Genomic DNA, 26,097 nt, shown 5'->3' on the forward strand with positions numbered 1-26,097 from the left:
CATTTCCACCTGACTTACAACAGGAAATTTTCCGGAGATGAAATAAAAAAAAAAGCATGCATTGCAGCTGTTCATTCAGCGTACCAGTAAGTTACTGTGCACCCCATCTCCCAGTTTTTTTTTTTCTTCACATTTCATGTAGCTCATCTTGCTTCTGTCCTCTTGTAGTCAACCAGATCTTTTACTTTTCCACCAGGCCCTGGCCTAATCAACCCCACCCAAGCTGCAATCACATAAAGTTGGCTCTCATCATGGGCTGTGCCTGGCTCTGTGTTCTCTGCCTGACTGTCAAAATCCAGTGTCTTTTTTTTTTTTTTGTCCCTATCCACAAAACCCCTTGAACAGAACCCTTAAAACAAGTCAATACTAATGGCACATACGAACACTTCCTGAGGAATCACTTAACTTGAGGTAAAGTAAAAGCACTTAATTCACACAAAACTTTACACATTTTATGACAATGTGTATGTTTGTGATGCCACAGAAAGTACAATTCGGTGGCACCCCTTCTTCACACAGAACAACACTGCATACCAGTACACAAGTGTTCCTCTGCTATATAGTTGTGTATTTCTGTTATGCGATCACAATTTTGGGATTGTTTTGTTGTTGTTCTTTTATAGTACATTATAGTGTTTCCTGTAATGCCCTTGAACTTTACAGTTGTGTGTCAAACATAGAGAAAAGAGTAAAAGACAATAAACACACACTGGAGCTGTTGTTGGTCAGATCTCACTCATAGTATGTCGACTTGCTGACTTCACACGGATCCATATTTGGCCTACCTCTTAAATGTGCATATCTATTGGACTGTATAATTATGTAAAGAGAGGGATTTTTTTTCTTCGAAGGGTGAGTATTGGGCAGGTAATAGAGACGGGTGCTCTAAATAATTCATTAAACGTTTTTCTATGTGGCACCTTTCTGTATAAATAATCCATGTTACAAAATGGATGAATAAATGCAGCCTATAAATGTGCATCTAATATTCAAGAGCGCTCAATAGTGCAGGCATTTGAGTAGTTGCTATGGGTAGAAAGCCTAAAAGAGGAATGGGCATCAGTTCTATAGATGAAAAATTACTGCTGGTTGTTAAAAAAAAAACAGTCCTTAATATGAACAGGCTGCTAGAAATCATGCACAGGCCCTCTCTGATGTCAGCTTTGATTAGCACGAATGAAACTGTGACAACGGTGCACACACGTCTACGTTTGTGCAGAACGGCAGTGGTACTCGGATAAAATGTGCTTATTAAGCAGGTTACCTTGCATTTTTGGCAAGGTCAAGCGTAACATTGTCCCTTTGAACCTGCTGCGTGTGTGCGCAACAACCACAAAGTTTGTTTTCATCTTCGCCCTCCTTTGAGTCTCAGGCTGACATTTTCTGCTTGACTTTTGACAGCAGAGCAGCTGTGTCAGACACAGGTGGCGATGTGTCCAATTACACGCTTCCTGTATGGGTGGAGGATGTTTGTGCAAGGATGTGTTTGTGTGACCAAAAATGCTTAAAGGGTATCTGTAGAATCCCAAAGTCACAAAAGAGCCTCATACATATATAAGACCAGTGACACATGCCTAGGATGCCATCTGAACCAAATTAGAACGGATCTAGATGGTTCGGAGGTGCACAAGCTTGTATACAGTAACTGACAGAAATTCTTAAAAGCCGTACTTTGACGGGAACCAGGGACGTAGAAGAGTAATGGTTCCAATTTGTTCTAGCTAATCTATCACCTCCTGCCTCTCATTGGAAAAAAAGGCTGATCTCTCGTTTCCAAGTGGTAGCAGTTACATCTTTGGACTTGCCGAATGACCTGCTATGAGACTGGAATTGTTTAGGGAATATGACACAAGGCAGAAAAGACAATGTTTGAGGGTGTGCCACTCTGTCAATGACTAAAGAGCGAGGAAAAAAAAAGACTGACCTACTTTAAGGCAATCGCAGATAAACATTGGGGAGTTAAAAATCCAAATTGTATATGAAATGCCATTAGTTATGTTAATTGCAGTTTGTGATGGCTCTGCTGACACACCATCCAGTTGAACATGAAGCAAGACCTTGAGAGGGTAGGTTGGATGGGTCATTTGAAGAAAGGCAGCTCAAATTGCAAGCAGATTGCTTCAAACATACAGCAAAAAATAGCCTCAAACTGGTATGTGCCCCGATGACATCTCATTTAAATAAATCACATATCTGAAGCAGTGTCAAAGCAGATGATACACCTGCAGTGCACACACTGGGGAAAAAACATTAGGGGGTCTTACACAAGAAACCAATTAAATTGGGGATGGTTAGAAAAAAATGCAGAAGACAATTTCGGCATACATCACTCTTTTGATTTCTTTCTACTTGGTTGTTACACATGGACAAAATTGCAGTTATCGTTCCGTTTGAAAATACATCTGAAAACCATTAGTAATAAAAAATAAGAATTAACTCATGCAAATCAAGCATGGTATTTTCTTTATTTTATTTAGCAAAGCGGCCCAATAACATGACTATGCCTCCTTCAACGTTAGATAGTAGGTCCCGTGTACTTTGTACACAGAGCATAAGCAATTTGCTTCATCTTCATTAGGAGCAGATTGTCCCCAATAATGACGGCCCAAATAAATAAATAAATAAATAAAAGTGTGCAACTATCAAGGGTGCCCTAGGTGAAGGGAAACCAGTAGAATGTGGAGTCAATTCCAGATCTCAACATTGACCTGTGATGTGTGGGGTCAGGCAGGGGCAACCTCAGACTAAGCTTGTTCATGACGGCCTCTTCCCTTTACTTCCATGACTGAAACAATACTGTACACGAGTAATTTAGATCTTAGCGTAGATTTAAGTTGGCATTCGGGGTCGGACAATTTCATGACTGGTGTTTACTGTGTGATTTCCCCCCCCAAGGGTTCTCTTAAACGAGTGTCTGTTTCTATTTGTGTTTGAGCATCCGCCAGGAGTTGATAAACCTCTCATCTGGCTGTCAACTGGAATAATCCCCATCAATCAAAATACAGAATAGGATGGAGCCTATAGAAAATGGACTGCTGCTGGTTTGCTCTGTCAATCAGTACTTTAATGGATGAACAATGCATCGTATTATTTGTATCAAACTTGAATATCTGTTGTGAGCCATTGTTTTTTTGTTTTCTACCAATCATTTAATTTGATAAAAAAATCTATTCAATTTATACTTCAACTCTCACACAAACACACTCTGAACATGAGGAACTGCTATCTCTCAAAAAAGTACCAAAGAAATCATGCGGGTGATTTGCTATGGCCACCGCAAGTTATTCACATATTTAGAATTTCTTGACAAACAAAAGCAAGGAGAGTTTTAATAAAACAGATAAAACAGTCTCCGTTTTATCTTGACCTGCTTTTGTTGCCTCCAGCGCCTCCAGATTTACGATACATTTCTACCTTCCTCCCCCTTGTCTGTCCAAATCATATTAGGCTGTAAAAGTGTTGGATTTGTGAGATCAACAGATTACACAAGAATCCAGATGATTTGCAGCGTAGCCTGCCCAGTAGGAGACTCAGCGGTATAACTCCAGAACTATTACACATTGTTTAGTGATGTACACTAAAACAAAACATATACAAACACAAAGAAAAATAATTCTGAAGCTAAAATTCGATATTGAAAGTCATCATATGCAAAGGTTCACTCCTTTCTTTTTTTTTTTTTACTTCTGGTGTCCTCTGAAAGAAGCAGATGGGTAGCTGGAAATCTGTGTGTGGCTGCATTGTGTATTTTCTGTGGTGTACAGAGCAGCATTGTGTGGCTCTGAACGATCCTTGGTGGACGGATATGCTGAGGGCTTTCCGTGGACAGCAGGAAGGGATGTGTGTGGCTGAGGGGGCAAAATTCATCAATAACAACTACAGTCCGGGCGGTCTACTGGGATCAGGGAGCTAAACTATGAAGGATTTCCTGCGCCTACACACACTGTTCATGGATTGATGAAGTCCCAAAAGGGATGAGGAAGTTCCACTTACTCATCCATTCAAAAGCCCACTCACACAGTTGTTTATTGCAGATCAATTTGGATAAAACGTAAGACAAACCCATGGGTTTCAATATTTAGCTTCAGGCCGAGCCCTGTGAAAAGCAAACACGCAATGCAATCCCAAGGAGCGTTCACGTTAGATTAAAAAAATATCATCTTAAATTTCATCTCTGAAGAAACCCCGTGTCCAAAGTGAATGCAACCTACCAGGTCCATTGAGGAAGTCTTTAATCTGAAGGCACAGCAGAGGCGGAGGGATGCCTGTTTCACTGTCCACCTCACCTGCTGCTGTCTGGAGCCAGCACACATTGTAATCCAAAGACTCTGGCAAAGTCTTTCCTTGGTCTGAACAGGACGACATGAATGGAAATATTAAAAAGCAAGGAAACAACATCAAAAGCAAATTATTTAAGGGGTGAAGCATTATACGCCATACAACATTGCAAGCGTTGTTTAGCTCTCTCATACCTAGGCACTTGTAGTCGGAGGCCACTCCTTTTAAGGCTACGTCAAACACAGAGAACTCCATTCTCTGCTTACGGTGGTGGCAGCTGAGAAGAGCAGAAGGTTGGAAAACCTGCAGGTAGAGCAGCGGTTCCAGCACCTGGTCAGCAGGCCCTCTTCTTCCGGGCTGCCTTACAACTGTTACCCCGAGCGCTTGGCGTGCTGAGGAGCGGCTGGGGGTTGACAGGGAGTTTAGGGAGAGCAGACTGCCTCTCAGCATCGGGGAGACAGGCTGGGGGACATTGCTGTTGAGGATGTCTTCAGCCGTTAGGTCTGTCAGAGTAACCTGGGCAGCGGAGTCTGGAGATGCCAAGGTCGAGGCTGGAGGTGGCTCAGGCAGAATTTCGGGCTGATTGAGAGCACTCTTACCGACCTGAAAAAGGTGTCACCAGATAGCTACATTTATTTGATAATTTAATAAAACATTAAGAAAATACAGAGACGATTTTTACAGGCCCACCCATAATTTAACTAATTTCCTACTGTGCATTGGTGGTGTCAGATTCAATATTTTCCCCATTCAACAAATATAGGCATTATTAATATGTGTACAATTTCCAGTTATCATTTTACTGCAATCCTGGCATGCTGCATTGATATCTATTTTTTCTGCATTGTGATTATCAAATTAATCCATTATTCGTTAATTGCTGAATTGTTAAGATTGTGTTTTAATTTAAGATTGTCCAGATGGTCGGAATTTGTTCTCTACAAAATATATTTAAATAGTTTCTGTCGTGAAATGGGACTGATTACTCTCGTGTTGAATCAAAATAAAACATTTGCTTTGAATTTGGAAAACAATGGCAAAGGTTTTTGCCAATTTTTTTACGTTACGAAACAAACGATCATTACTTACTTGTGCATTCTCTACACAGTCGATTCGAAAAAGTAATGTTTTTCAATGACAAATTGAAAATTAAAACATTTTTAACCCAATTCATCAATAACATAATCAAAAGATGAATCAATCATGAAAAAAAATGTGAGCCCTAATTTCAGTAAATTTCATTATTTGTAAACATAACCAATGCTTACTTATGTTAAACACAGGCACAAAGGGTGACGCACATGCGCACACACGAACGCACACACACGTACAGACAGACAAGATATGACCACTGACACCAGAAGGAGCTTCCAAGTCACAGTTGTTGTGTTTACCTTTTCAATGGGCTCTTTCTTATCCTGTGTGCAGTCTAACGAAGTGGGGACCTGTGAGGGATTCGAACATTCATAGGCCATGACAGACAGCCTACTAGCAGTAAGAAAGATGTCGAATGGAATAAAGTTGAGGTTTTTGGTAATAGTGGACTTCTGGGAGGGCCTGGCTATGCAGTGGTGACTGGTCCCACTTTGCTGCTCAATCTGGACAATTCGGATGCGAGCGCTGTCGCTACCGAAGCCACTGTCCTGCCCGTTCCCACTGTGACGAGAAGAGGAGTCAATGCCTGTCAAGGAGCCTCGACTGCTCTGCTTCTGCTCATGTTTACGCATCTGCACATAAGCACAAAGAAAACAAAGGCCACATTTGATTCTCAAGTTACTACTGCTTGTGTTGCACTTATATTATTGGATTTGCAACCACTTGAAACACCAACATGCCATTCATTGCCTGATTAGATAAGCTCAATAGTGTGGTGATGGATGTGTCATGGTTACTTTAACACCCGCAGACAGCTAAAAAAAAACATATCGGAAAAGATGACAATGATCGACATCAAGGTGTCGAAAATTTTACAAATACAAACACCAAAACACTGGCATAATGGTTGGCATAAATGAAAGGAAGAACAAAGATGGAAGCATTTTCATCTTTGCAGAAAGTTATTGTGTTCTGATCCTTTACGAGGCATAAACCAAATAGCTGACTTGATTAAAACCATGGACCAATTGAACAACGAAAAAGAGCATCGTATAGCCACAGAAACATTAAAGGCATGCTGTGGGATCTTTTTTGTGGTCTCCAACATCATTGAGTAACTTTGAAATATTGAAGATATCTTTTAAGAAGGGCTTCACTCTTGTAAAACCCAATTGTTTTTTGCAGTGGCTGTGGTATTGGGCATAAAGCAGCCCAAATTGTATGCTTGCCTCCAGATGTGGAGAGTTCCAACCATAGTGGCTATAAAAGATTTCATAGCCAGAAGATACGGTTCGAGGCTAGACTGCAGGGATCCGAACGATAATGAACAAATGGACATGTTTAAATGACAGAACATGGCTCTCAAAGAACCAAAATGACAAGCAAGCAATTATTTGTGTAGTACTTAAATTGAAGGTTGAAATCAAAAACTAAATGAAATATAAACTCCTGTTAATGGTTCAGGTTTTTGGTGTATCTTAAATAATTATAAAGGCCTGCATAACTAAAGGTTAGTGGCCAACTACCACACCATGTTTTCAGATCACATCAGTACACATGTTTGCATTCAGTTATCCACTGCTATTTTTACATATTACATTATTTCGGAAAGGAGTGCTTCCAATGAATGCAAGGTGCAGAGCATCCAATTGTACCCTCATCTGATCAACTTGCACATGGTTGCTATTACAGCATGTACGCTCAGCTGCCCCCCTTGCACTCTACATCACTCCCTCCCGCCCACTCCATGGGAATTTTAAATGTATATTATTGCCGTGGCAGAGATAGTGTTTCAAGACCTCTGAGCAAATAGTAAACCCACTGGCAGCACATTAGACAGAATACTTGACTTATTAGATATTTCCTAAACTAAACAGTGTCATCAAAGGCTAAGAACAAGAGCCATATAAAACGCCGCGGCACGCCTGCCCGTTCTGTTCTTTTAGGCCCGGCTTTCACAGGATAGGCCCTGTCAGATCCCCCTTTTTTTTTTTTCCAAGGCTGATTACAGACAGGATGTGCATGTGCACTTCTATTTCTGTAGAAAAGTAAGGTTTTGCTCAAAAATGAGAGGGTAAAGCGTATGGGCTGATTTCCAAGAATGTTTTTTGCTCAGCAGGTAAGACTTTTGTGGAGGTAAAGAGGAGAAAACAACCGCAGTTTAAATGTCTGCTTAATGAGTACCCCTTGTTGGAAGGGGACAACCAAGTGCAGCAGCTGGGAAAGAGCATGAGCTTGGGGGAAAAAAAAGCAAAACACTCCTTTTACTCCCCCGTCTCTTTTCATGAGCTTAGGCTGTACACATGCATTTACAATTATGGCAAATACCCAATCGTCTCTATAACCACCACCGCAAAAGAGTGCCCCCTAAGCAAATTCTTGATCTATATTTAGATGTGCTTACAAGTGGAATATGGGATAATGGGGAACACAATTGCGGGGTAGGGGAGGGGGGAACAATGAAAAAATATGGTTGCTTGAACTGGAGTTTGAATCAAAGCGTCCACAATTAGCACATTCACAAACCGAGGATTTAATATAAATTTTACTATAATGAAAACAAGTACAGCGCACAGCTGGATTTCTCACAGGAATTTCTGGACTTGGTTATACACCTTTGTGATTACGCACAGACAAGGGGAGCAGGTATTAACAACGTATGGCTCTGAAGGCTGTAGATTTAAGCGTTACGCCAATTTATTCACTGACAGAAGGCAATACATTTCAAATACAAACATGCACTGCAGCTACATGCCTGCTCCCATCTGAAATCCCCCTTTCCAGCCATTACTTTCGATTACATTATATAATAGCTGCACTGAAACACAGTTTCCACGTCCCAGTGTAATCTATCTCTGGAGCTGTGAGTTGATCGTGAACGTGAATGTGCGATGACACACACACGCAACCCACAACATCCATTGGCCAATCATGATGTCATGCTTCTCACAGTCTCTCGGCATAACGTCCTGGAAAATGGAGGATAATCCCCAAAGTGTGAAACCATGAGTCTCCCAGGTGCCAATCATATCAGTGCGCATCTGTGTGACCCCAATTTCTGTCAGTGTAACTCAGAACAGCTTGGCTAGAACAAGGCTAATAAGCGGAAGCAAATGTCACATCATCCAAATGCCACCCGTTTACAGTGTTGGCTTGCTAGTCCAATATGACAACAGACGGTTTACATCTGAATAGCACATATGTACTTGAGTGTTTCCAGATGAATCAAAAGTAGGTTGCAATTCAGGTTGAGTGATCACGGAATAAGAAATTCTGGAGGTTTTCACTTGTTGGAAAGTCCATATGGTCTCAAATGAATACGGTAAATTTAGCATAAGTGACATACTGTAGGTGAATGTTATTTCACATGGGTCTATTTAGAAGCCATATATCCATAGTGAAGTCCAACCTTTTTATAGAAAAAGAGTGGATTCATTGGTTAAATGATATATTAAAGGGGGACAAGCAACAAACATGTAAAGGGGAAAGAAGTAAAACAAAAAAAGGATAATAAGTCTTGTCATAGCTTAATGGTACAATAGATATTTTCTCTAAAATGTGAATGATGAAAATATCAAAGGTTTTTAGTTTGGAAATGACAACAACCTATGGTAACAGCACACAGATACAGGTTGAGCTAAAAAACAAAAAAAACAAAAAAACTACACAGTATGGGTAATTATAACTTTTTCCAATCAAACAACATCACTACATGAAGATTACATTCACTTTCGATGATAACATGCAAGTAAGACTGAATGGAGGTGGTCTGGAATGTCGTGGTACCTTTCAATATTTATTGTTGAATTAATGTTTGGCAGAGGTTTCTCATGTTCTCCAGTGACTACAGCAACATTCTCAATAAAATCATAGGAAATCATATTACTAAATCTTTGTGACGGCACAATACAGTTGAGCTACTTGCTTGCAGGACGTCTGCATGAGAATTAACTTCTGTATCTTGACTACATCTCCCCTTACAAGTTCAAGTTGTGCTACTTGCCATTGTTTACCAGAACCATAAAGCCGATAGCAGGCCTCTGTTCTTTTGTGCCCAAGGTAGAAAACCCTCAAATAGGTCAAAAAATAATCACAATAATACTTTACTAAATGCCCAAAAGACTTTCATTCAACCTTTCATTTTCTTGTGCTAAACAGTGGGTGGAAGACATTTATAATGTGAAGTCACCTCACTCTGTATGCAGCCACAAAGCAAAGAAAGGCATCAAAGGCAGCCATTTAATACATTCAACGTTGTTTCACTAACAAATGCAACCTGCAATGCACTTAAAGTGAACCACAACAAAGTAGCAATAGAAGGTCATGACTTTGGAGCTTGGAACTAGATGTTGAGTGCTCCAGTGTGACTGTCAACTGTACTTTAAACATGGCATACTCCAAAGCTCAGGGCGCCAAGAGGGGCCATTTTAACAAGCTCCCTGCGCTCTGTAATACTGGTGGGTGGTTTTACTCCTTGGGGTTTAATGACAATGACGGAAAATCAGGGACAACATCACATTATATGTGCTTTACATTGACATTTCGCAGGCTACCACCATCTCATCTGTTCAGGAAGGATTGGATATGTAATAATATGCAGGGTGTGTGGTGTGTGTGTGTGTGTGTGTGTGTGTGTGTGTGTGTGTGTGTGTGTGTGTGTGTGTGTGTGTGTGAACGTGACAGACTTAAGGAAAAGAAACATCTTAATGACAGTACAATTTATGCATCCGGACATTCCAAATGCATTGGGTCAGGTGGAGCACTTTTCAAGAGGGAGCAAAGCCAAGACTGGAAAGAAAATACTTTGGAGCTCAACAAAAATGAGTATACAAGCTTGAACACAGGAACCATAATCTGAGTTTTGATGTTGATTAAATACCTGTGGTTGAATTGTTATAATTAATTTTGATTACCAGGTATTTTCTCATTTTGCTCCATTGCAGTACTAAATGTATATATATTTGCCAATATGGAAAATACTTCTATATTTGGGGGATTATTATGGGTATGGTATCAAAATTAGAAATACTGATTCTAAAAAGAGACTCACGGTTTCTTAAAAACAAAGTTTCTTCAAAAAAGTCATTGCTACTCACTACACATTCAGGGATGTCTACTGGACACTGTCTTCAGTTCTGTACAAATAAATAAATAAATAAATAAATAAATAAATAAATAAATAAAATAGGAAGGGAAATCAACAATGATTTTGATCAGTTTTCAAATGCCTTAAGGTTTGGGAAAGCCCTGGCTCTAACACAAAGATGCAGTGTTATAAAGGATGGATGATGAAAAGAAAAATTGGCAAAAGCGAGAGTTAATGCAGTCCAAATGGAGAACAACAAGCTACTTAACAAAAAACTGGTTCTTAGGACACATGGCAGCCACAGCCTTGGTTTTGTAATTGTTTAAACTTGAAAAACAGCTTCTCTCCTATGCCTTTGTGCAGCCTTAGTTTACTTATAAATATGCTGCCACAAATAGAGCCCAGATTTCTGTTGCTCAAGAAAACTGAGCTACATGCAGAGTAATGACGTTTAGCAGCCTAAAGCAGGTTGACTGAGTGCGACTCTCAAACTTCCTAACTCACTCCACTCTTGATCTTGAGCAATCAAGAATGATTTAAAAGCTCTGACAGACACCACCCTGAGAGCACAGCTGAATTACTGCTTCAGCATCCCCATCAGATGTACCAATATAAACCCAGGAGGTGATTTAGAATAAGGTCTAGCCAACATGCAACAGCTTGTTTCAGAATAGTCCTTATCACCAACATATTTTCACTCTGTATAAGCTGATAAAGCAGCAATCCAAATAGAAACATATAATTGGGAGATAAGTTATCGAGCTAAAGCTAGTGGGAGAATTTCGCTGTCACTGAATAAAATAGATTAAAAGCATTTATAAGATGATACCAAATATGTATATTTATGCATCCCTAGATATAAAAAAAATAACAATCACATGCAACTAAAATAGAACTACAAATTAAGTTAATTTGCAACAAAAGACACTACAATAACAGCTCACACAAAGCTTGTCAAACACAATGAATTGTGAAGAAAGATTGCAATTCACAGAATGAAGTCAACATGTTTCTCTTCAATGGCACTTGGACACAATGACTTCACTTCAAAGCAAAGAATCATCCTCATCTGCTTCCTTTCTCATTCAAGGAGGGAACCACTAGCAGCTACCCATTCATTCATTTTAAGATGGATGATAGAGTGCTTGAACTCATTAAGTTACGGGTGAGCTATCCAGCCTATTTCAGCAGAGAGACCATGTATACACTTTACAGTAAGGCCGTAACCATGATTCAAACCACGACACTCAAAGGAAGACGTGCTCGCCACAGATGCCTTACTAATAAGCTGATGGGATTTTGTGATCTAACTCTCACAACATTCGACATTGTCCTATAAAACATTGTGTGATAGGATAAAAAAAAGTACGTTTTAAGGCATAGTGACTCATTGGAATTCTTTTCTCAAGTTTACATTTAAGGGTGAAAACAAAGAGAGGCAATGAAACAGAAAGGACACATTCTTAGGTTACAATACTGGCTCATAGAAGAAGTCATTGAAGATTTAGTAATGCTTTTAACTTAACATCGTTAGCTTTGGCATCAAGATTTCAACAAACAAACAATAAAAGATACTTCACCATGCATTGTCTTCAGTATGAGTTTGCGGTTGACAAAAGCAAAGGCTTGAGAGACTTCAAAAACAGGAGAGATGCTTTTCATTAGTTCATGAAGGGTTCTTCTGAAATTCCCGTAAGTGCTGCAAGATAACATTGTGTGCCTCAGAAGGGAAAACAGCAGTGGCATGAGGCGGGATGGGGACTATGTGGCTTACGGTAGCAAAGATGTGTGGTCTGATGATGACGGACTCTTGGAAGACACCTATTAATAGTTTAAAATGTGTTATGAATATTAAAAAAAGAAAATCGAGTCCAGGAATCCTGTTTATGTCTCAAAATGACGAGAAAGGAAAAAAAAAGTACTTACTGATTAATTACTGTCTGAATATGTTCCTAGGACTGAGGGAGAAAACATGTGATGTACTCTGTGTTAAGTTCACAAAGGGCAGTTGTGTAAGACCCCCACCATTCCCTCATCAACAATAGCGGGGTGTTTTTGTTCTATGGGGGATAGATGTACCACAAAGATTAGAAAAATAGAAAAAAAAAAAGAACATTCTGATTTTATTGCATTCTGGCTGAACTGATAGAGATAGTTCAAGAAGAGAGGAAACTATCTTTCATAATCACTGCTTTTTAAGGAAGGGTTTGACGCTAAAACCAAACATATTCAGCTGGCAAAACAAGCAATGAAAACCTTAATCACACGCAAGCATAGCAGTGGCATGTCTCAGCACAAAAAGCTGAAAAACCAAATCACACATCAGTTTTGATGAGACAAGCTACAAAACAACAACACAGAAGGGGAGCGAGTGGTGCTTATTTCTCACCATGTTGACCATGGTGACACATTTTATTCAAGAGGAAAGTGGACGTGGCAAGCAAATGAAAACGGAAGTACGTCTAATACTCCATGCTGAGCAGGAGGCCCTGTGTGTTGGTTGATTTTGGTCTTTTCTAGCCTCAAATGTTCCAATGCTGAGGCGATGACAAAATGTGAACATTGGCGTGGCATGCTTGGCACCCTGTTGTTTTTTCTACTGAAGTCCATCACGATATGTGTACACGTCTCTGCAGGATAGTCCTGCTTTTATTGGTCACTCGAGTCTCGGCCTCCCTTTCTATTGCAGGCAGAGGGAGAGGGCATTCCTCACTCCCTTCACCTGAGTTGACACCCGATCTCACAGTAGACCACAGGGGCCCGTTGCCTCTCCGAAAAGATGCTGTCTGCTCAAACAGAATTCCAACCCTGATGATTTAATCTGAAGTGTTCACGCCAATTTCGCCAAAACCGATTGAAGAACCAGCAAATTCAGCTGCTACTGATCTCAAATAGATTGAGTTTCCAAGGGGGCAATTTAAGAGTGCTACAGTTATGCTTTGAGAAGTCGGACGGTTAGGGTGGAGGGAACTGAAAAGGCAAGGTGAGTTGTTATGACTGGCTGTCAATTAGCAGTTAATTCAAACAGGAGGGTCAGTGAGAGATGGGAAAAGGGGTGAAAAAAAGCTATAGTTTCATAAAAAAAGAAGGGCAGCGAGATGGACACTGGCTAAGAAACGGTGTTGAAGAAAAGATGAGTCAACGGTGTTTCCTAAACAGATGCAAGACTGCCAAAATGGAAAAGGAGATGGCTGTAGAGGGATGGTTATTTATTATTGTACTCAGCGGCAACAGGGCAAATGAGAACAGAGCTAAGCAGGGTGGGAAAAGGTGGGAGCGGAAAAGTAATCTTGCCCTCAGAGAGTGTTAATGGCCAAGTTGATTGGTTAAGAGTAGACCTCCGAGGAAGGCCAACTCCACATTTACAGAAAATACTTTGGAAAGAGAAAGAAATCAAAGCAAACATCAGCTTTTCTTATTCTCGCTGCCATGTCAGTTTTTTTCTACTTCTGCTGCAATATCCGTCCATTCGTGCTCAGGCTTCCACCGATCTGTTCCCGACTGCACTCGTTATTTGTGTTGGCCATAAAACGCTGCTGTGACACATCACTGTCTTGGAAAGTTGCGAGTGAGACATTCTACCTCTCAAAGACAATAATGAAACACTCGTCACAAGGAGGAGCACTTCTGGAGACAGCTCACTTGAAACTTTACTGGACACAAAAAAAGGAACCAGATTCAGGTCCAAATCTTATGTGCTCCTGATATTTAACCGACACTGACAAAAATGATCAACTGATACAAAAGGAGAAAATCAAGTGAGCTTCCAAGCCTTGGACAGTCTAACATTTCCAAGCAAAAGGCAAAGACTAGACAACAACATAACCGTATTTAACTAAAAGTGACACCTTAGAAGTTTGACATACTCGTATAATGGCCACCTTCGAAATACGCACACAAGAAAGAAACATCAGAGAACTGCTGGCCGCTTCAAAGTGTTCTCCGAACCCACTGACAAACCAAAGCAGCTACCAACCAATGTGTTTCATGTAAATCCACGTCTCGCCGCAGTTCGTGTTGGCTGGCAATGTACTCTGCTTTATAATTAGGTGCTGTAATAGTGAAGCTCTGCGTGAGTGCATTCAATGTGCCTACTTGAGCATTGCACGCATACAAATATTTAGCACAAACCACAAAACCTATCAGCTCTTTTCTGACTAGGCAATGTTGTCATTTCATGAAGGAAAGAACAAAGGAAGAAAAGCATGAACGTATAAGTGATGAACAACTGAAGGATTTAGAATTTAAAGGTTCTTTTGTAGAGTACCCTTTTCTCTCATCCATGGTGTGCGCTTCTATACGTACACTTGTGTGAGTGCTGAAGGAAGTCTAAAGCCCCGTTTCCCATGCGTGTAATCATCCCAGGATGAGGTGGAGGATGAAGCCGTGCGGGACTTCCCCTGCACCAGAGGGTATTTTCCTCTTCCACTGTGGTACAAGCACATGGCTGACCTCGTCCGCATCCGTGTGTGAGCGAAGAGTCAAAGAGACATGAGCTGCTCTTGATCGGTCTAAGCGTTTGACGGAGAAAATAGCTGGGCAACTTTTGGGAAACGCAAGAGAACGATCGTGGTAATGACAAATTACATATGAGCTGCACACGGTTGCTAAACAAGAATGATTTGTCGATGGACAGTTGATGGATAAAAGTCAAAATCAAATGAAAAGGTGTACACTTAGCAGACGTTTCATTAGGTACACCTGCACAATCAAATGACCTAGACAGAAATGTTCTGTAAAAGAGTTGAATGTTGACAAGCATTCACACACTTAAGTTATTTTTTTATGTTAATCCCCAATTTAAAAAACTATAATAATCACCATAAGTATTAACACATCAAAGCAAAACCACCGCAATTGATCATCAAACTGTCAAATCAAATAATCATTCTTATTTTTGAAAGCGGATTGCATAATATTGTATTGTGTGACAACATTGTGCAGATGTGTCAAAAAAAAGTGAGATAAGAAGCAAACAGAAATTTGTCCTGCACTCTAAATGTGAGCAAAGCAGAGCTGAATAAAGCCTGTCTCATTTGATTTGATCTGATCAGATTATTGAATTAATCGACAGACTAATCGATTGGCAGTGACAGCACTACATTACAGTACCACTGTCCCTCAGGTAGGAATCTGCACAGTGTGATAATGTTAGCAAGCAGAGAGTATGGGGACCATGTGTATGTATGTATGTGCATGCGTGTGCGAGTGAGGACAGACTCTTGTGTGTTATGACACTGCCGCCCAAGTCCAAGCTCTTCTGTTATCTATTCAGAGCTGCTTGACTGAATCATCTCCCGCTGGTGAAAGCTGCCTGAACCAAGCCCAGCTTCACTTCATCATGATTAACGTAAACCATCTTATGGAGCAGGTCCACCAGGAAGCGTGTGTGGAAAAGTAACCCATACAAAAAGTTATGAATTGGTTCAGGAACACTGCAACACCACAGACATAAAAGTCAGGACATTTTAGCACTCTAGCAAGAAAAACAAGAACATTACCGATGCATTTATTGTGTGAGTAAATTGGATGTGTCTATATTTGACTTCAATCAATCTGCATGTAGTCTAATAATGATTTAAGTGGCGAGGGGTGAACAGCGGAAACTGCGGATGAAAGACTATTTTGCACAATGGCATAAAATGCCACAGATCATGGGAACAATCACAGACGATGACAATACGTGACTTTTTCACACACACAGCTCAGTGAATTGAAACGAGCGAGTCCCACACAAGGCTTCCATGGAAGGCATGTGCGCACATTGCCCACATGCCTGCTTCGCCTCACCACTGCCAGGGAACCCAAAAGCCTCTACAAAACAAATTCATTAACCCGAACAATAAAACACAGCTGTGAGGGATGATGGGAACTGTTTGAAATCAGTGCGCGGGATTGCGGGGAATCTGTTCAAGTCAAACAGCATGTTCTCAAAATGAGTGGGAAGGAAAAGAAAGAAGAAAAAAAAAAGACTTAGAAGTAGGGGACATTGAGGAAGAAGCAGTGTTTAATCCAAATTGCTGACTGAGAGCAGATATGCCTTTTAAGCTTTCCTAAAAACACAATAAGCAACTGTTTTTAATAGAATGTTGATAGCATGTTATGAACAGGATATATAAATGAAGTACAAACAAAACTGTCAAACACTATAAATATCATCCATGTAATTGACTGGTAATTTACAAATATAACCCTTCCAAATCCAATTCTTTACTCCTTGGAAACTGTCAAATGAAAATGAATTGAATCTTTTATGGCTTCTTTGTACGCCGTGAGCAAAGAAACTGGCATCTATTGTGTTGTATTCTGAATACATCAAAAGCTTTCACTCTCGGAACTTCCAACAGCAAACAATGTCAGAATTCATACGACTGATACGATTGTTTTGGTGTGGCGAGTCGAATGCATTAACAGGGGTGAGACAGATTTCTGGCACAGCAGATTTCTGGCACAGCAGATTGGTAGGCCTTTGAGTTGGGGGGGATGCGGTGATCAAAAACACCACGAGAGGGCCTCGTAGTTTGCACAATGGTCTCCTGCTGATTGACCAAAAGAATTCTTTGCTACTAGCCAAGAAGCGGGGAAAAGCAGTTAAAGTTAACTCACACCACTGACACAGATGAAGATGCAGATTTTAAACAAGTGGAGCCACTGATCTAAATACAGAGCATATTTATTGTGAATAATAACCACGCGTGCTATGCTAAGTTTATAATTTAGAAAGAATTACTGGGAGAAAAAAAAAATCATGGCAATAGAAGCATAACCCTACATAGGTGGAAACACATATGAAGGTTCCCCCAATTTACCATAAAACACTTCCACAGTGTCTGAATAATATGCATGTAACCTGTTTTTATTAAGATAACTCAAAAAGTCTCTGATTACAGCATACGTTAAACACCTTCCTTTTTTGTCTCGCTGATATTACCCTGCTTTGAAGTGGTGCTACTGTCTCATCAAATTAACCACTGCTGACTCTGGCCCCCCATAAGTGCTAAGCCAATGCAGAATATAGGCCAGGGCTACTACGAGCTCAGTGAAGAAAATTATTTTCACTTGTGGAAGCAGCACTTCCATTCCAATGCCACCAGTTTACTGTATACTTTTCTGCAATAGTACTAACGTGACTCAACAGTTGGTGACAAATTCCTTGGGATGATTTTGAATCTGATCATTGAAGAGTGGATCACTACTATCCCATCAAGTTTTTACCAGACCTCCCAGAGTAATTGCTATTCTTTCCCATCTCGCCTTGAACCTGGATGAACCTTCCATTAGCTGCCCCTCAGCAGAATCAAGTCATGAATCATTAGCAGTCAAAGGTGAGGCCTTCGAGACCAAATCAAGAGCAGATGTAAAGCTAACACCTCCATGGCTCTGACTGTTTAAGCAACAAAGGAGATGGACAACTGATTGGTCAAGATTCATTATAACACGCTATTGTAATATTAGTTATGACATAAGTTAATTTCAAAATTGTGATTACCTTTATTCTTTCCAGAAAAGTGAATGCTTCTTATCTTTGAGAAAATTCACATTATTTGGATTAAAATTAGAAAAGAACTACAGGTGGAATTGCTTCATGCCTGTCAACTCACTTCTTTTCATTTGATTTAACCATGTCTTCTTTTCCCTGTCCATTGCTCTTCCCTATGACTCTCATCCTCACCACAGCTGGTAAATATTTTTATATTGTGTTCCATTAGCAAGTTTTATTGAGCGGTCAGACTGGTCAAATGGCGCCTGGAAGCTCCCTGTCCTGTAAACAATAGAATAAGGCCCTGAAAGCTGCAGCTGAGCACAGCGCAGTAAACTAAAGCCACATTAGAGAACCACTGTGTGCTGAGTAAATATTTAAATGTGTTGGATGCACCTCAGTATAGGCGCTAGTTGGGGGGGAAATATTTCAAGAAAACACTCAAGATGGATTTTCTTTTTAAATCCAAAGCCGACAAAGGTCAGTGGATAGATAATTCAACTCAACTTTGTATCATAACATATATACAATATATAAAGCATAAAACTGTATAATTTTGTCAGAGCATCTTCATGTCACCAATTTAGCAAAGTCAACATAAAGTTAAAACAGTGTTTTTGTGAAAGGACCATACGTGAATTACTGGGAAATGCAACACATGCAAGTGAAATGCGTAGTTAATACCTCAGTGCCTTGCACAGGAGTGTCCATGCCCCCCACGTTGTCTCTGAGTAGCTGTTGAAGGAGGTGCACCTGAGCAACGCTGAGGTAAAAATCCAAACTGCTGGTCACATTAACTTCAAGGGAATGGCCACACACCACTATGTCCTACAAAAGGACCAACAGTTCAAATTGCAAATCAATCATTGAAGCTGATGAAAATTGACAATTCATAAACAATGTCAAGAATTATAATTGTCTTAGATGTATTCGATCTATAATAATGCACTGTTTGATTCATCGCACATAAATTATTGTAATTCCTTCGACTTAGTTACGTTTTCCAAATCCTTGGGAGCTGAACACATCATATTTAAGATGTCAGTGCAATTTATGAATTAACTGATATGCATTGTCAAGGGGCATGTTAGCGTGGAGAAAGTAGGCATCAAAGAGGCAGGAAGTTGGAGTGAGCTGTGCCAGAAAGCATCAGCTGTATAAGCAGAGGTTTGAACTCTGAGGGTCAAAAGCCTCCATTACATGCTTTTCTGGCTGTGGGATTCCTAATGAGGGCCTTACTGTATGTAAAGAGGTGAAAGTTGAGTACATCTGACATCTCCATAAATCAAGAGCAGAGAACAAAGCCCGCAGTACCCATTCCAAGAAGGTCAAGGTACAATCAGGCACCATTAGTGATCAAACTTCTACTGAATTGAGAATCCAACTTTCCATGATGCAAACTAAAAGAGAACTATTACATGCTGTGTGCTGAATTCACTGACCTCTGCTTGGCCCGTGTCAAGGGGGAGATTCTTGCTGAAGATGATAGCGGGGGCAGCAGTCACTCGTACAGAGAAGTCTGTCACAATGGGTGTCAAGATGGCTCGACGCTCCTGGTGCCTCCTGATACTAAACAAATACACGGAAAAACAAACAATTGTTAAGTATTAAAAGTGATTTTCATAAAAAGACAAAAAAATAAAACTATTTTGATTTAAAAGGTGCATCTAATCGACCCAAATGGAATTTTTCAACATTAAACTATAGAAATAGACTCACCTTTACGGTACCTTACTGGCACAAACACGGTTAGACACATAGTGAGACATTATTTGACAAGTCCCGATTGGGAACAACCTTTAATTATATCCACAAGATCAAACTGAGACCTTCTCACATCGGCTTTCTTCCTTTCACTTATGTGCATTCCCACAATCAAGTCATATTTGTGGGAACATTTGTTAGCAGTAAAACAAATATACAGGCCCGTTTTATAAGGTGGTGTTAATTGCCACATCTGCTGCTATTAAAACAATCACGCTGTATGCCTTACAATATTTATAGTTGGCCGGGATTATAAAAAGCCCTGTTTCTAGGTGGCCCGGTGTACAGTACTCAGCAAGAACCAATATCAGGTTCACTTCTCCAATACAGATGTGCTTTACTGCTGCCCTCAAGCTATTATTTTCTGACACATTTCTTTGAATAGCGGGCAAAAGAGGTTTAATTCAGAGGTGACATGATCTATGGGGGCAATTGGTGTTAGCTAATCTCTCCTCAGACAGGGATTGAAACAATGAGTGTCTCGTTGCAGGGGACAGGTGCTATCATTCAGCAGAAAAGCAAAAACGCATAGGGCTCAGTTTACCCGTAATATACGGGGGCCTCTGACATGGAGCCGTGTGTGTGTGTCTCCCTACACCTTAGAGTGGATGTGGTGGAAACAAGAATACATGGAAAGTGTGGCTTTTATTTTGGACAAAACTAAACAGCAGCAATATCAGTGGCATGTGCAAAATGAGAAAGGCCTGACAAGCAGAGGGATGGAGAAAGTTCACAGCGCCCTGACAAAGGGTCTTTCCTATCCAGCAACTACACACTGGGATGAGGACAGATCCTGTCAGTGGATCCATGGTGCTGGAATTTCCTCACAAAACCTCAGGAAGCTGACTGAGGCCACTGTTGATCCAAAACTACTGGAACTCTAGTGAACTCAAAAAACTGCGGAGAGAACATGCCTCAAGTCTCCAAAACAGGAGAGAGTGCGAGGGTATCGATGTGGAAAACAAGGGGAACGTGAGGGCTTGGGAAGTGGCGTGCATCAAATCTTGTTAGGATTGAGGTGTTAATTTTCTGGGTGAATAAAGATAACAAGTAAAGCGGTGCATTATGTTTAATGATTTTTTTAAAGGCCTTAATTTTCTGAAAATGCAATTACTGACTTTTAATGTTTTTTAATGACCCGCATAAACTCTGCTCCATGTTCATCCCAAAAAGATTTCAAATGAGAGTGCAACAGTAAATAGCATGCAGAAAAAGTCATGTGCACTAAGGGTGAATCAAAATAAAAACAATTCTTACCATTTGCAATATTTTTTTTCTGCAGTCATATTTTATATGCCTCAACTATCTCTCCAATGCATCACTTCAAATGTCATTTTACGGTTGGGATGTGCTCCCAACTTTTTTGTGGGGAAAACATTTTAAATTGGGCAGTTTGCCCCAGTTTTAAACCCATTGCCAACATCATACATAGTCTATTCGTGTAAATTAAGGAGTAATTTAAACTCTTATTTGGGATCTTTGTATAGGATCACAAGCAACATGGCAATCATCAGTGTGCGCAATTTTTAAGACCAGCTGATTAGCTGTGATTTGGGATCTGAGTAAATCAGGCCCTGCAACCAGTTAATGTCCGATGTGAGGCCTCTCCGATTTTTAAAATGTGTCACCATTGTAATAATCTTTGTTTGGACCATGCTTTAGATGGCCTGCGTCTACAGTATGTTTCTAATGACCAGATATCAGGTCTGCATTGATTATTCACCGCACTCTTTCACACTTGTTTTTAGTCATCAGAATTCTTAGCCCATGATTCTGTGATTTTTGGGTCTGTTCCCACACAAGACATAAGATGAAAAACGGATGTGAAGCCATACAAGCTGCAATGCTCATGCTTGTTTAAGCTCCCAAGCCTATTAAAAAAGAAGCATCAAAAGTGTGTAATTACGTGTTCAGAGAGGCTCCATTAAAGGGAGCGCTCCCACATCAATACTTCAGAAATAAATTATGGAACATTTATTGCTGACAACACACATTACCTAAAAATACTATTAGAATAAATCAATACAAAATGTATTGATATCGTCCAAAATTTCAGTTTCTTCATTACTAATGGCCAAAAAGATTGGTTTAAAAACAAAAAAATGGTTAGACAAAAAAATATTTAGACTTGCCCTAAACAACTTTAAGTATGCTTGTATTATCTAATAAAAAGTGGTGTAGAGTGGAGACTTTCCTCCACCATTAAAACCTCTTGAAACTACCAGTTGAGCATTTTGCCAGACCAAATGCCACAACACCATCAGAAGACAGAATTGTGAGTCACTCACAATTAACAACAGCCTCGAGCAACTTTCATCTGTCCAAAGCCCAAAAGGGTTGTCCCTCCATCAAGTAAACAGATTTACTGAACAGTAAGTCCAATGATAACTCAAGTTTTCACCACTGGTTGAGCTGCCAAGTCATAAAAATATCTGGCTGTGTTGGACGTGCTAAATGTTTAACTTCACCTCTCACTCAGTTTCTTTGGCAAAGGCATATTATGTGCATCTTACATATGTGTTTGTGACAGCCGGCGTTACAAATGATTCCGCCAGACATTAGTTTCATGAAAAAGGTGGGGTAAAGTGTGATGACTTCCTTACAAATGATGATGGAGTTAAACTGTCTGTACGCGATAAAGCAATCATATTTCTTCTGACCTGCTAGCCATGTTCCATTCCAGGGCCGGGTTCTGGGAGTTCCTCTCAATGTCCGCGGATACACCTCCCTTTATTCCCTCCTTCTCTGGCTTAAGTTGCTCCCATTGAGCTGTGCCAATGTTGATAGACTGAAGGTCGACTTGATATTGACGATCCTCAACCTCTGAGCCTGGGTCACGTAGGATACCAAGGTTTGATGCACGTCTAAAAGAAAAAAAAAAAGATTGGATTGTTACCTTGGTGCACAATTCAACCGAAACATAGCACATGATTGTCACACAAAATTATGTTATATGAATTCCGCATAGCAGGGGCGTAACGGTGCGATTTAAGGTCCCAGTTGGCTTCCAATTCGATACAGTAAGGGAAGAGAATTAAAAACATAAGGAAAGGATTTAATAACATGGAGGGGAAAAAAGAAACATAAAAAGCAATACATTCTCCAATAAATGAAAGCTTCTCAAATACATCTAATTCTCAATTTTACGCGGACTTTGGGGTCCAGAATTTGGGAATCGCGTCAACCCCAAAAGCGCGTTTGTATAAAACTCTTGCATGTTTTTAGGCAGCCGAAGGGGTCCTTTATTACGTTAATTTCTCAGACATGTTGTTGGGTAGCCGAAGGGGTTAATTCATGAAAAATAATGTGAGCAATAAACCAAAACAAATATCTTACAACATAAAAGGGCTTACTAATGTTATTGCATTGGTGTGAAACTCTTATTTTTATTCTTACGTAGAAGTCCAACATATGTTCTATACACCAAAACATGAATACAATACAATTACAGAGCATACATCTTTTTCATAGCTAAAGAAATCGCCATTCTAACAAAATCTTCTCCCCACCAAGTCGTTCAGTACTACTCAGCAAAAGAGCACCATAGTTTTTAGATAATGGCTTTATCGCCTCACTTTTTGTTACTCCCTGGACACAAACACAAATCTGGCAAGAGATGGAGAAATATGTCATATATAGGTATGGCTGGCTCAGTACTTGAAAAGATCCAAACACTGTTCCAACAGTGCCAAGAAAAGATGATGCACTCCAAAGACAAGATGCGCATGAATTCACAAAGTAGAAAGGAACAATCACAATCGAGCATCTGCTTATGACATCAGAGCTTTTGGGTTTGTTATGATATGTTTATTTGTGCTGGTGAATTCAAATGAGTGCTTAAATGGAATAAATAAGAGCTTAAAATGACTACAGATGTAGTGGCAAGCCGAGTAGTTTTATTTAGTTCGGCAATGTCAGTGCTAATTTTCATTCAGCGTTTTCCTCCCTTAGCCACACGAGAAAAGCCTCCGCAAGTGCGTTATGTTATGACATATGCATCAAATACAAAAACAACTGTGATGGGAGATCAGAGGCGCATAACCAGAGTTAGCTGGATTTGTTGACACACAAACAAGTGAAACAGATCCTTAATCAACATTTGGAACCACATTTATCAACATAGTTAGATTTGAATCAAGCCAAGAGCCCAAGTCTGATTTGGGTGGGATATGTCAGTCTAGATTGATTGTTGTATTTTTTTTTTTTGTTTCTTCGCGTAACATAACCTCCATCTTCTGCCCATCCACAAACTATCTTTCACATTAAACAAACCGAAGTTCCCTCATATGCTTTCCAAATTACCTCTCCACTTAGCAGAGCCTCTTACTCATAATCAACATTACATGACAATCTGCAGCCAAGTTTCTACATTGCTGAGCTGCAGGGTCATCCCCCCAGTGATATAAATATAAATGATAAACATTTTTCTTGGTCATGTACCCAATGGAAACCTATGTGATTTAATATCAAACGACATGTTTCAGCCAATTGTAGGAAACAAGAGAGCTTCATTTCTGACAAATAAGGAGGGGAGGAATTTTGGGAGCTTCCCTTGGGGTGCAATAATAATTGAAGCCAGATCTCTTGTTGTACATGTGTGTTGGGGAGGGGGGGCACTGGTGGTTTGACATATTTGATTGGTCATGTGAGGACCACACTGCATGGCCAACAGGAGACAGAGAAGGCCTTGGGAAAGCACAGCACTCCCACTACCCATGTGCACACGTATGACCTAAACATGTAGAGCAAGGCAGGTGGAACCCACCATTACTTCTCATGCTTTTATCACACATCTGTGCACCACTAACACATGGAAAATAGTGAGGAAAATGAAAACAACAACTAATAATTGACACCCTTTTCCAGATGAAAGAGGCAAGACAGGAGGGAGAGTATTTGAGGAGAGGGGGGCACATCGTACCTTAGTTTGCCCTTGTTCGTGAGCCAACTTTATTTAATAGCTGGGAAATACCAGACAATTTTTTTTAACGACAAAATACTGTACATTATGTACAGCAAAAAAAAGATCAAAAGTGCCGTAAATGCCGTAAGTGCACGTATTGCGGCATTCATGGTCATTATAGCAAGAAGCAGTTTACCTTCTTTAGGCAACTACTCAATTTAAGTTAGAGGAGCCAATTGGAGTTCAAATGAGGCAGCTTGTTCCAAATTATTTTGGCAGGCAAGTCAAATACTACCAGTTTGAGCACTGGCAGTATGTTGAACGAAGGACCTGCAAATTCACAGGTGAGTCATCACAGTAACATACGGTACAAATCTTGATAGCCCAAATTCCCAAGATATATCGAAAGAAATGTTAAAGCAATAATAGTAAAATAGTTACGCCCTATCGTCCATGTTTTGATGTTCTTTGGGTCTACGCATGTGTTTGACAGAACATTAATCTTGATTAGTCTCATCGGGAAGACTTCTGGGAGTATTGGTGATTGAGGTGTTGCAGATTAGGGGATCATGTGCTGATAGAATTAAAGGAGGCACCTTCTGGAAACCGTATTGCGTTAGCTGATGCCTTGAATGTCGATAAATAGCAAACACAGACACAGGCATGCGCGCCAACTCTGCTGCTGCATGTTGTAGCAAAGTTAAGTGGAAGCCTAAAACGTGGGGAAACAATGCCTTTAAAAATCAAATCCAGACATGGACTATATATTTGCATGACAGCGGAGAAATAATTGCTAGAAAAATAAAGTTGAATACCTTGAGAATATTGCAGCAAATTATATTGTACAGCAATTCATATTGTAAATAAGTAAAAGGGCTTGTTAAAAATGCAATCCTGGGACGGACTGATTACCATGCTGAGGTTTTGAAGGCTAACTGCGGTTCAAGGTTGTAAAATAAACCACAATGGGATCTGGTTGAGGCTCACGGCCTGATGGTTGGAGTGTGAGAGCAGCGAGCTGTGTTAAAACACTAACAGGGGCGATCGTACAGGGTAACGCGCACACGTGCACGCACTCACACACACGACTTTTGCAACTTCCATGCATACCCTTTCCCAAACCCCTGCCCCGGCCAGTGGTACAGGAAGCAACAGTGGAATACTGAGCAGTGCCAGCTTCTGGGTCTTGTCACTCCGAAAGCCACAACTTGAACCCACAATCCCGGACCTGTTTTTCACTTCATTTCCCCAACAATCACTTGCAATTCATGTCTCCTTGCACTTCTTCACTGAGGCGACTATGAGCCAATGTGTGTGTATTTAGGGGAGATGAGGTCCTCTGTTTTTACACTGAAAGTTCAGCATGTCCTTTTCCCAACTAATTCAGCAAAGCAATGTTGAAATAGAGATGTTCCAATTCGAGAGTGCACCACGCACAATGGAGCTTCCAACATTGAATGCCTCTGAAGTCATACAATTTCAAAAATAATT

General features: G+C 40.3%; 1 protein-coding gene across 3 annotated transcripts in view; it reads right to left on the reverse strand.

Moving 5' to 3' along the window:
• Nucleotides 1-26,097, reverse strand: part of vps13b (vacuolar protein sorting 13 homolog B) — a 211,374-nt gene that overhangs the window by 62,894 nt on the left and 122,383 nt on the right. For all 3 annotated transcript variants that reach the window (XM_085917565.1, XM_085917566.1, XM_085917567.1), the window contains 6 exons: nucleotides 22,364-22,567; nucleotides 19,382-19,508; nucleotides 18,624-18,767; nucleotides 5,673-6,005; nucleotides 4,473-4,881; nucleotides 4,212-4,349 (listed from right to left, as the gene is read on the reverse strand). In XM_085917565.1, the coding sequence (XP_085773691.1) occupies nucleotides 4,212-4,349; nucleotides 4,473-4,881; nucleotides 5,673-6,005; nucleotides 18,624-18,767; nucleotides 19,382-19,508; nucleotides 22,364-22,567 (1,355 nt within the window). The remainder of the gene's footprint in view (nucleotides 1-4,211; nucleotides 4,350-4,472; nucleotides 4,882-5,672; nucleotides 6,006-18,623; nucleotides 18,768-19,381; nucleotides 19,509-22,363; nucleotides 22,568-26,097) is intronic.

Source organism: Syngnathus leptorhynchus, chromosome 8 (genome assembly GCF_054491065.1).
Source record: "Syngnathus leptorhynchus isolate UIUO chromosome 8, UIUO_Slep, whole genome shotgun sequence".
Classification (NCBI taxonomy): domain Eukaryota; kingdom Metazoa; phylum Chordata; class Actinopteri; order Syngnathiformes; family Syngnathidae; genus Syngnathus; species Syngnathus leptorhynchus.